The sequence below is a fragment of the Anopheles coluzzii genome, chromosome 3 (assembly GCF_943734685.1).
Source record: "Anopheles coluzzii chromosome 3, AcolN3, whole genome shotgun sequence".
Lineage (NCBI taxonomy): Eukaryota > Metazoa > Arthropoda > Insecta > Diptera > Culicidae > Anopheles > Anopheles coluzzii.
In genome coordinates this window covers 36363524-36373235 of record NC_064671.1, presented here as the reverse complement: position 1 = coordinate 36373235, position 9712 = coordinate 36363524, and the positions used below count along the sequence as shown (strand labels likewise).

The 9712-nt window shown below is 46.4% G+C and overlaps 4 protein-coding genes across 4 annotated transcripts; 2 read left to right on the top strand and 2 right to left on the bottom strand.

The window, feature by feature from the left end:
- Positions 1-2998: 2998 nt before the first annotated feature.
- On the bottom strand, positions 2999-5668 carry LOC120956435 (transducin beta-like protein 3). Its single transcript, XM_040377903.2, has 2 exons — positions 5543-5668; positions 2999-5462 (listed from the first exon to the last, which is right to left on the bottom strand). The coding sequence occupies exons 1-2, from the start codon at positions 5662-5664 to the stop codon at positions 3095-3097; spliced, it is 2490 nt and encodes an 829-aa protein (XP_040233837.2). The 5' UTR covers positions 5665-5668; the 3' UTR covers positions 2999-3094.
- Positions 5669-5737: 69 nt separating this feature from the next.
- On the top strand, positions 5738-6688 carry LOC120956437 (transmembrane protein 186-like). Its single transcript, XM_040377905.2, has 2 exons — positions 5738-6249; positions 6321-6688. The coding sequence occupies exons 1-2, from the start codon at positions 5862-5864 to the stop codon at positions 6632-6634; spliced, it is 702 nt and encodes a 233-aa protein (XP_040233839.2). The 5' UTR covers positions 5738-5861; the 3' UTR covers positions 6635-6688.
- A 720-nt stretch (positions 6689-7408) lies between these two features.
- On the top strand, positions 7409-8327 carry LOC120956438 (28S ribosomal protein S7, mitochondrial). Its single transcript, XM_040377906.2, has 2 exons — positions 7409-7564; positions 7629-8327. Exons 1-2 carry the CDS (start codon positions 7530-7532, stop codon positions 8275-8277), a joined length of 684 nt encoding a protein of 227 aa, XP_040233840.2. The 5' UTR covers positions 7409-7529; the 3' UTR covers positions 8278-8327.
- Positions 8301-9583, bottom strand: LOC120956436 (glyoxylate reductase/hydroxypyruvate reductase-like). Its single transcript, XM_040377904.2, has 3 exons — positions 9365-9583; positions 8527-9293; positions 8301-8458 (listed from the first exon to the last, which is right to left on the bottom strand). The coding sequence occupies exons 1-3, from the start codon at positions 9511-9513 to the stop codon at positions 8334-8336; spliced, it is 1041 nt and encodes a 346-aa protein (XP_040233838.2). The 5' UTR covers positions 9514-9583; the 3' UTR covers positions 8301-8333.
- Between the last annotated feature and the right edge of the window lie 129 nt (positions 9584-9712).

The following is a 9712-nucleotide window of genomic DNA, read 5'->3' as shown; positions in this document are numbered from 1 at the left end:
ATGTATTTGATTTTTTAGACAATCAAAGGGGACCTAAAAGGGACACAAAGATGTTTAAAATGACCCAAATGTAAGAAGTCGAGTGCAACCAGAAACAAGGAACAAGGATAAACAAAAACACATTGAGAATTATCATCGACTAAAATTATTAATGAAAACTGGGATTTATTATCATTGAAATAGCTTTTTAATATTGATACATTTACTATACAATTTGGGGAAAAGATGATTAGAGTACTTCAATTAAAAGCTTTATCTTTTTCTTATTTGTTGATTTTATTTGTACATACAGATTGAATTGAATTTTACAGACGATTCTACCTCTGAATTAGATGCGTTTTTTTTTAATTTTCCCAACATATTTGAAAGATTTGAAGACAATTCAAATATTTGTCAAAATTATCAATAAATTGCGTAAAAATTAAAAAAAAAATAAAATAAAATTTTTTTGGACTTGAAATGTTTCTTTAATGTTTTTTTCTCCATTTTCTTTTTATATTTTTCCCGTGTATAGTAATTTAAAAATTATTGCATGGATCCAAATCAATAGTTTAGTTCTTCTGGTATTTAGAAGATTGATACGTTCTCGGAAAAATGACTTATTTTTGTACATAAACATAAGTAAAGAGATTGCTAGAGAAAAAATTACGTTAATGGAAAAATATGTTGAGTTTTATAATACAAGATTTTTCCATACACACTGCAAATGAGAGAACAACAGATTTTAGCAGAACTGAAAACAATATAATGAATTGTTCAACCTCTTAACTAGATGCATTATTTTAATTTTCGTATGATCGTATGAAAGCTTTAAAGACATTACAAAATTTGCTAAAAATGTCATCAAATTTACATTATTTTTTCTATATTTCATATTCTTTTTCCACAATGGACCTTATCCATAATTATCATAGCCAAATCAAAAGGTCAAGGGTTAAAGGCATTGCCTGAAAACGTGGACAGGAAGTGGTACATATTTACATGCTAAAATTCGAAAACTAGTGGCAATGGCAGCCTCTGAAATTAGTGCGTTGCATACCAACTGTACAAATAATGTTAAAAAAATGAAAGTTTAAGCAATTTTAAACCTGAAGGCTTACTTTAGACCATTATTTCAAATTTTGTTATCCTACTTTTTCACTTAAATTTATTCATTATTTTGAATACGCATTACTTGCCAAATTTGACTGGAACTAGGTAATTTGGCCAGATTATAGGGCTGCGCAAATAAATTTCAAAGATCTCTTTTACTCTTAAGATTACGCCGAAATTAATGGCCTCTTAACTCAATTAAAACGAGATACTTATGATGATCCCTGAAGAGACTAAACTAGAACTAAATCCATACTGATCCTGACACCAATACATTACATATTCTGGTTCAAGAACTGCATATAACCTGATGTCGGTCCTGGGACCGATACTGAATCTATACCAATTCAGGAATCAATACTTGTCACACCGGTCCAATAACTGATTATGAACCCATACCTGCCCTGGAACATATCAAGAAACCATTCCGGTCTTGGAACCGATCATTTAACCATACTGACCCTGACATTGATCATGAACCCATACCGGTCCTGAAACCTATCATGAACCCGTACCTGTCCTAGAACCAATAATAAACCCACATCGATCCTGAAACTTATCATGAACTCATACCGGTCCTGGAACTAATGCTGAATCCATACCAGATCTGGAAATGATACTGAATCCAAACTGGACCTGGAACTGATACTAAACCCATACTAGTCCTGGAACCACTCATGAATCGATATCGGTCTTGGATGTGAAAAAAAACCAATAAAGGACCTGGAACATATCATGAACTCATACCGGTCCTGGAACCAATCATAAGCCCATACCTGCAATGGAACCTATCATGAGCCCATACTTATACAGAAATAGCTCTCGATTTCAATTATTTTCAAGAACAGTACCTGGAACTGTCGGGTACGGAACGATATTTGGTCCGTATGTGGAACTGATGCAATTCCAGTTCCAGTCGACACTTCATAGTAGTGTTGGATTGTTATGAATCTTTCATTATGGCTGGTATTATTGAATCCGTTCGTAGCGGCGGCGTACGTCCCCACACTCATTTTCCTGACGTACTAGATGGTTGCAAGAGTTATTCACCGCGGCGTTGTAGGACCGGGCTCATGAAATGTGTTGCCATCCCTAGAATTTCATGTGTGCGCCGTACGTGCGAAATTTATGGATTTTTTTTTTCTATTTAAAAAACATGTTAAAATCTTCTAATATTGCGTTTTATAGTTTAAAAATAAAAAAATCAAAACTAAAATAAATTTCCACATTTCACACAAACCAAGATTAAAAGAGAATTAACAGAAACTGGGGACATCTTTCAATCTTAATTCAAATTGTTTCCAGGATCAATCATCTTTCATCAAAACTAATTTACCATAGGGGTGATTTTTCCTATGTTAATGTTAGGTGAATATAGACACTTTGTGGAGTTAAATTTGGGGATAAAATAGCTTACGTTGACAACAAAAACCAAGACAATTGCGTGTATCAATTCACTTTTTTCTAATACAAAACTTACGAATAAACAGCACTAATGCCATAATAGTTCAAATTACTTCCAATGCCCTATGTTTTTGAAACTTAGGAGAAAACAAAGCCCTTTGCCCTTTGAGCGTGTTGGCTTAAACTTGACTTACTTCCACGGTCGACCGCGCTCTGTCTGCGCTGGTTAAAAGCAGTTTAATTAGTGCGCGCTCAACACATCCGCGGGCTGAGTGCGGCACTTAACTTGTCCAAACAGAAGCGCGGTGGGTAAACAGATGTTTGTGAATAAATTAAGTACGTTTACTTGTAAGGCCGGGATTAGTACTACTAAGGAGGAGAACACCACCCATCGGCAGCAGCAGCAGCTCAAGTGACGACACTAAACCAACAATAAGCTGTTATAGTTACGGACACAATAGAAAGGCAACGACAAGAGAGTGCTGAGAGGGTGTATAAGCAGTTAATGGTTTAAAATGCGCCCATCTTTCGAATAGCGCTTTTCTTTATTGATGGTTCATCTTTTGTTTCCTTATTTACCCGCTGTTTCGGTGCACGTTTAATCCATCCTAGCCGCGTGTGGCTGCATGCAGCGCAGCGAATACTCGACAAACTTTAGGTCCTTTACGTACTCGGTAAGTCGCTTGAAGTGCCGCTCCGTGTACGGAAGTGACGCTTCGAGGTGTTTGTTCAGCTCGCTTACCTGAAACCGGCCCGCCAGCGTCTCCTGCAGCAGCACGTTCAGCGCCAGCTGAGCCGGCCGGCAATTTTTGCTGTTTGTGTTCCACTCGATCGCGTGCCGGAGCAGCCGCTCTTTGTGATCGTTCGACAGCTTGCGCACGGTGTCCTCCAGGCCTTGCTCCTTCGTTCGGATCACCTCGTTAACGATCTTCAGCGTGCTGAGCGGCCGGTCGAGGTTGAGCGACAGGCGCAGCGCTTTCAGCAGCTTCCGCTCGCTCAACAGATTGCTCAGCTCCTGCTCCTGTAGCAGCGTGTCCTTGCGCTGGTCCAGCTCCTGCTGACGCTTGCTTTCCGTAACATCCTGCCACTGGATGAGCTGCGAGTCGGAGCCACCGCTGTAGAACACACTCTCGTCCCGCGTCACACACAGCGCCCAGACGCGGTTATCGTGCTTGTCTAGCGTTTGCACACAGTCGGAGGTTTTGATTGACCACAGCTTTACCAGCCCGTCCGCACCCGCCGACAGCAGCTGCATACCGTTGGTGAGAAACTCGACGCGCAGCACCGAGCTGTCGTGCCCTTCGAGCGTTTTCAGGCAGGTCATATCCTCCAGCGACCACAGCTTGATGGTGCAGTCGGCCGCATTGGTGAGCAGTATCTGATCGACCGGGGAAAACCGTACCGCCCAGATGCCGCGCGTATGGCCGCGGAACACGCCCACCACGCTCAGATCGCTCGCGTCCCACAGTTTGGCCGTTTTGTCCTGCGAAGCCGTCGCTATCAGCCGATCGTTCGGCGAAATCGTCACACAGTTAATGTCCTTCTCGTGGGCCAACGCTGTCAGGCTGCACTGTAGCCGCGGCAACTCGCCGTCCTCTTCGGTGGTAAACTTTTTCGGTATTTTCCACGTCTTCAGGCAACGGTCCTGACTGACGCTGGCACAGAAATTACCGCCCTGCCTGCTCAGCGTCACGCACCCGACCGTGTTCGTGTGCTTCAGCCCGATCGCAACGCAGCTGATCGTGAACGGTTCCTCGGTAAAGCTCCACAGGCGGATCGAGTTATCCTTGGAGGAGGAAAGCAAATACCGATCGTTTGCACACAGCGACAGCACAATGTCCGTGTGGCCCTTCACCAGCCGGCAGTTCATCGTGCTCACGTCGTACACCTTAAAGTCGCTGCTGTTCGTTGCCATGGCGATGTGCTGGTCGCGCTTGCCGAACAGAATCAGGTCCAGTATTTCGTCGCTAAACCCAGACAGCTGGTGCACGTAGTCGAAGTTTTCGCAATCGTGCACCAGAATGTTGTGGTCGGCCGACACGACCGCCATCCGACCGTGCGGCTCACTGTAGAACAGGTGCGTAATAGCCAGCCCACCCTCTTCCGCCGCTTTCGCCACGAGACTGTTCGACTGTTTGAAGATTATCTTTGCGCCCGTCATTTCCCACACCTTTATCAGTCCCTCCTCGCCACCGCACGCCGCGTAAACTTTGCCCTTCTTCAGCTTGATGCCACCAACGCGCAAACCGGCAGGGAGCACCACCACCGATTCGAGCGTTTCGTACACGGGAATCGTTTTCACAGCCTGCTGCGACTCAAAGTTCCACAGGATGAGAATTTTGTCCCGCCCCGCCGAGACGAGGTGTGTTCGGTCCTCGGAAAACGACACACCCGTCACGCGCGAAAAGTGCCCTTCGAACGTTTTGATCTGCTTGCGCGATTCGTAGTCCCAGGCGCGTATTTTCGTATCGTCACCGACCGCCACCACAATCTTGCTGTCCGCGTTCGGATGGAACACGATCACGTTGATCAGTCCTTCCGCACCGCGCAGCGTACCCAGGCACACCTGCTCCGTTGGGTCCCACAAGCGTATCGTCGAGTCGGACCCACCGCTCGCGATCACACTGTCGGTCGGACTGAACACCAGCCGCGAGATCGGTCCCTGGTGAACGGTTTTCCACATCTTCTGTACCGTGTGCTTTTCACCGTCCCACAGCTTGAGCAGCCCGGACCGGTGGCCGGAAACGATGCTGTTGCCCGTGTTGCTGACGGCGAACGTGTAGATAACATCTTCCGCTATTTCACCGTCCGTCTCCTGCTCGCCCAGTGCGACCGGTTCGTGCAGGTTGTCGACCGATACGATGCTGATGGTTCCATTGTTTAGGCAGAGGAATTGCTGTGCATCCGGCTTCCATACGATCGTACCGCCGGTGTAGAACGCTTTGTACTGCTGTTTGACCTCGTACCTACGAGAACCACATATTAAAGGGGAAGGAATTCATTACGATTGTTTTTGTAGAGGTTTATTTACTAATTAAACACTTACACTTCTTTTAGTTTCACTTTAGTATTCATTTTGTCCGGTTTTTCTTGTACAATTTCGAAATGTTGTATCGAAATGCGACGCACGTGTTTTGATACCAGAGGCTTGTTGTGACATTTGCGCATGGCACAATGATTTGTTTACATTCGGCATCTGTCATTCTAGTACTCCACTGGTTTTGGGTTGTCAAAAAGTGGGGAGAAAGAAAAACAAATCGGCACCAAATAACTTCTTGTCTAATAATTCGTCCAATTTAACAGAAGTTCTTCTTGCACGGCTTGTTTTAACTGAAAAACATTGTGCAAAGCATTACTTCATCAATATGCTGCGCACATTACGCCTCGTGCAAAGTTTAGGCACCAAGAAGGGCAGCGTTATATCATCACTGACCTACCACCGGCAGGCGATCTGCTTGCAGCAACAAAACATCAACAAACCCGCTTTCGGTGGCCTCGTCCGACACTGTTCCACAAACTCTGCACTAGCCAGTACGGAACAACCGGCCACAACCTCGACGGAAAAGGACAACGAGAGCAACGCTACAAACTGGACCACAATCTACCACTTCCCGTCAATCATGCTGACTGCTTCGTTGAAAAGGCTCAAATTCTATCCCATGGTTTGCACCGGCGTTTCCGTTCCCATATCGATCGGACTCGCTTACATGGACATTTGGTCGATGACCACTGCCGAGATTGTGGGAGCGATTGGTTTGTTACACTTGCGTTTTGAATCCCTTTAACTGCCCAGACCCGAAATGTAATTATTTTGCTTATTGCAGGCTTTACCACATCGCTGACCCTTTCGCTGTTCGGAATGATCACCGATAATCTGGTCGGGTTCGTGTATTGTGACGATCGATTGAGCAAGGTGAAGATATCGTTCCTGGACGCGAAGGGTAAGCGGCAGAACCGCATCTACTCGGTGGACGATCTCGTGTCCAGAACGGAGCTGCCCAAATCTTTTCTGAAGATGTACTTCCCGGTGAAAAATCACGAGAACGGCGATGTGTACAAGCTGGTACATCAGTATGGTGAAATATACGACGTCCATGCGTTTAACAAGGTATTTGGCCATGATGTTGTTAGCAAGTGAGCGGTAAGAGATGGGTAGAAATGAATAAAAAATGGATTGTTCGTAAATTATTTAAACAGATTGCATTATCATACATAAGATATCATAATTTTAAACGTATCTTTCTCAGAACAATAGCTGATGATGAGCCTTTTTGTATCCAACAACTGATCTTGATCCTGTATCGAACCGTCTCCTATTTCAAAACCGTTGCTGCTCTAGGGACTGATCCGTAGCGAGTTCTTTCCAGCCACTGCATCTGAATCTATGTCTGTTCCAAACCCAATATCCGGAGTCAGCTCCGGAATCGATTCCGCGATCGGATTTGGCTCCGAAATCAGAACCAGTTCCGGAATCGGAATTGACCTGGAATTCCGGAGTCAATTCCAATTCAGAAGCCGATTCCGATTCCGGAGCCGATTTAAATACTGGAGCTGATTCCGGACCCGATTCTGAGACAAATTCCCGACCCGATTCCCGAAACTGATTCCAGACCTACTATTCGGAATCGATTCCGATAAAAACTTCACTTTTCCCATCACTAGAACCGACACTGTGTCTATCTCGGCCCATAAAATCCATAAAATTGAACGAAATATTGTTTCTTTATCTTAACCATAGGAATCCAGGGCAAAAATGCTGATTTCTAGATGAAGAAAAACATATTCGTTAATCACATTTTGTATTGAAAACTTCTCCAATCGCACTTGCACAAGTTATTCATGTTCCTGATTTCCACAAACTATCCAAACTGTCATTTTGAAAATTGACATTGCTGACATTCCCCCGCTCCAATGTTTACGTCCTGTCAAACGCATCAACATCAACTGTTCGGTGTGGCGGCGATATCCGCATACGAAAAAAGTAATGTTTTGCATTTAATTTCATGTAATTTTGCATTGAATTATCGTTAGAGATGCTGCGAAAGATAGCGTGCACCGTGTGGCAAAGGTAAAACATCAACAAGCTAATATTTATACTTGGTAATTTACACTAAAACATCCCAACCCCACAGGCATGCGGCTGCCCAGTGCATCGTGCCGGTCGCCCGGATGTCCCAGTACGGGCCGCACTTCATCGAACCGATCGTGAACAGGGATAAGATCGAGGAGCTGCACAAAACCGGCGACCTGTCGAAGATATCGCACGTCCCGGTGAAGGCCGCCCTCAGCAATCAGAACTGCTCCGTGTTTTACGATCCGCTCGTTGCCCAGTTCACAAATTATGTAATGAAGCAGGGCAACAAACAGCTTGCCCGCGACCTGGTCGAGAAGGGATTCGAAAACATCAAGCGGCTACAGCTGGAACGGTACCATCTGTCCGAGTCGGAGGAGGAAAAGGCTAAGCTGGAGCTGAATCCGCGCCGGCTGCTGCACCAGGCGGTGGAAAACTGTCGCCCACTGTTGCAGCTGACCCCGATCAAGCGTGGTGGCGTGCGGTACCAGGTGCCGGTGCCGATCACCGAGAAGCGATCGTACTTTCTCGCCATGAAGTGGTTGCTCGAAGCGATCCGGGAGAAGGAGCGCACGGTGCATTTCCCGGAGAAGATGGCGTGGGAGATACTGGATGCGGCCGCCAATCAGGGCAAGGTGGTTAAGCGCAAGCACGAGCTGCACCGACAGTGTGAGGCGAACCGTGCCTACGCACATTATCGATGGAGCTAAATGTAGAGTTAATCCAGGCAGAGTTAATAAAGAGTAATGTAAACATTAAATGTATTTTATCCCTTTTGATACGGTGCCACAAGTGGTCCGCCTGCTATAACGGAGAGCACGTTATTTGCTGTGATAGCAAACATGTCCAGAAGGCTCTGCTGGGTAGCCGTGCCCAGATGAGGCACGACAACTGAAATGAAATAGAGTGACAGCAATGTTCAGCTTCAAACATTGATTTAAATAATTAAAAATAATTACCACAATTTGGCAGCGATAGCAGTGGATCGTTCGTATCCAACGGTTCCGGCGTCATCACGTCCAGTCCAGCAGCAAAAATGGTCCCCTCGCGAAGCGCCTCCACCAGCGCCGGCTGATCGACGATCCCGCCACGTGCGACATTGATCAACACGCTCGACTGTTTCATCAGCGCGAGCGTTTCGCGATTGAACATCCTTGCCGTTTCGCCCGTCAGCGGGCAGGCGATGAATACGAAATCGCTTTCCCGCAGCAGCGTTGCCAGATCGACGTACGATGCTCCAACCAGATCAGCTTCCGGCTTCCTGCTCCTACCCGTGTACAGACACCGTCCAATGTCGAACCCTTTCAGACGCTTCAGTATCGTTTGTCCGATGCCGCCGAACCCTACGATGCCAACCGTCGATCCGGGAACATCCTGGCCCAACATCCACTGTGGTCGCATTTCCCACTCACCGGTGGCAATCTTGAGCCGACCTTCGTGGAACCGCCGGGCCGCGGCTAGCATCAGCCCGATCGCAATGTCCGCCACCGGATCGTTCACCACCTTCGGTGTGTGGCCAAGGGCAATGCCGCGCTTGGTGAACTCACCAGCATCGACGTAATCCATACCAGACGTCATGGTAGAGACCACCTTCAGCTGCTGGCCGGCTGAATCGAGCGCTTCTGCATCGAGCCGATCGCCAGTGAGCCACAGGATCCCCTCGGCACCGGTAATGGTGCGCAGGATGTCGGTACGGCTCGTTCCCTGGCACACGGTCACATCGCAGCTTGAAGAGAGCAGACAAAGTGAGTCACTAACTGACCTTCAGTGAGCAAGGTCAACGTTGCGGTTACAAACTTTTGCTTGAGAAGATCGATGTAGCGAACGGGAATGTCGGCACACGTCACGGCCAGCTTGGGACGATGGCCACCGAAGCTGTGCTGCTGTAGCGGGGGGTCCAGCATCTTTGGTAATGCTCGTGCCAAGCGTACCACTCCGGTACGCATGATTGGTGGAGGGAAACGGCGAAAGAAAACACACTTTTTTTAATCTCCGCTCGGGGTTGCTGAATGGTAAACGGTTCTGTAAAATACAGTGAAGGGTTATTATTTTTAAAAATAGCTAAACGATCACCACGTGTGGTTAGAAATGAATGTGAAATTTTAAAAGGACCGATTTGAAAAAATATTAATGCTTCAGTTTTAA

Excerpts from the sequence above, each read along its gene's own strand:
- LOC120956435 (XM_040377903.2), bottom strand. The coding sequence starts at position 5,664 with ATGCGCAAATGTCACAACAAGCCTCTGGTATCAAAACACGTGCGTCGC. Across the intron at positions 5,463-5,542 it reads AAAGTGAAACTAAAAGAAGT|GTACGAGGTCAAACAGCAGT; the intron begins GTAAGTGTTTAA and ends TGGTTCTCGTAG.
- LOC120956437 (XM_040377905.2), top strand. The coding sequence starts at position 5,862 with ATGCTGCGCACATTACGCCTCGTGCAAAGTTTAGGCACCAAGAAGGGC. Across the intron at positions 6,250-6,320 it reads CGAGATTGTGGGAGCGATTG|GCTTTACCACATCGCTGACC; the intron begins GTTTGTTACACT and ends TGCTTATTGCAG.
- LOC120956438 (XM_040377906.2), top strand. The coding sequence starts at position 7,530 with ATGCTGCGAAAGATAGCGTGCACCGTGTGGCAAAG. Across the intron at positions 7,565-7,628 it reads GCGTGCACCGTGTGGCAAAG|GCATGCGGCTGCCCAGTGCA; the intron begins GTAAAACATCAA and ends CCAACCCCACAG.
- LOC120956436 (XM_040377904.2), bottom strand. The coding sequence starts at position 9,513 with ATGCGTACCGGAGTGGTACGCTTGGCACGAGCATTACCAAAGATGCTG. Across the intron at positions 9,294-9,364 it reads ATCGATCTTCTCAAGCAAAA|CTGCGATGTGACCGTGTGCC; the intron begins GTTTGTAACCGC and ends GCTCTCTTCAAG. Across the intron at positions 8,459-8,526 it reads GCTATCGCTGCCAAATTGTG|TTGTCGTGCCTCATCTGGGC; the intron begins GTAATTATTTTT and ends ATTTCATTTCAG.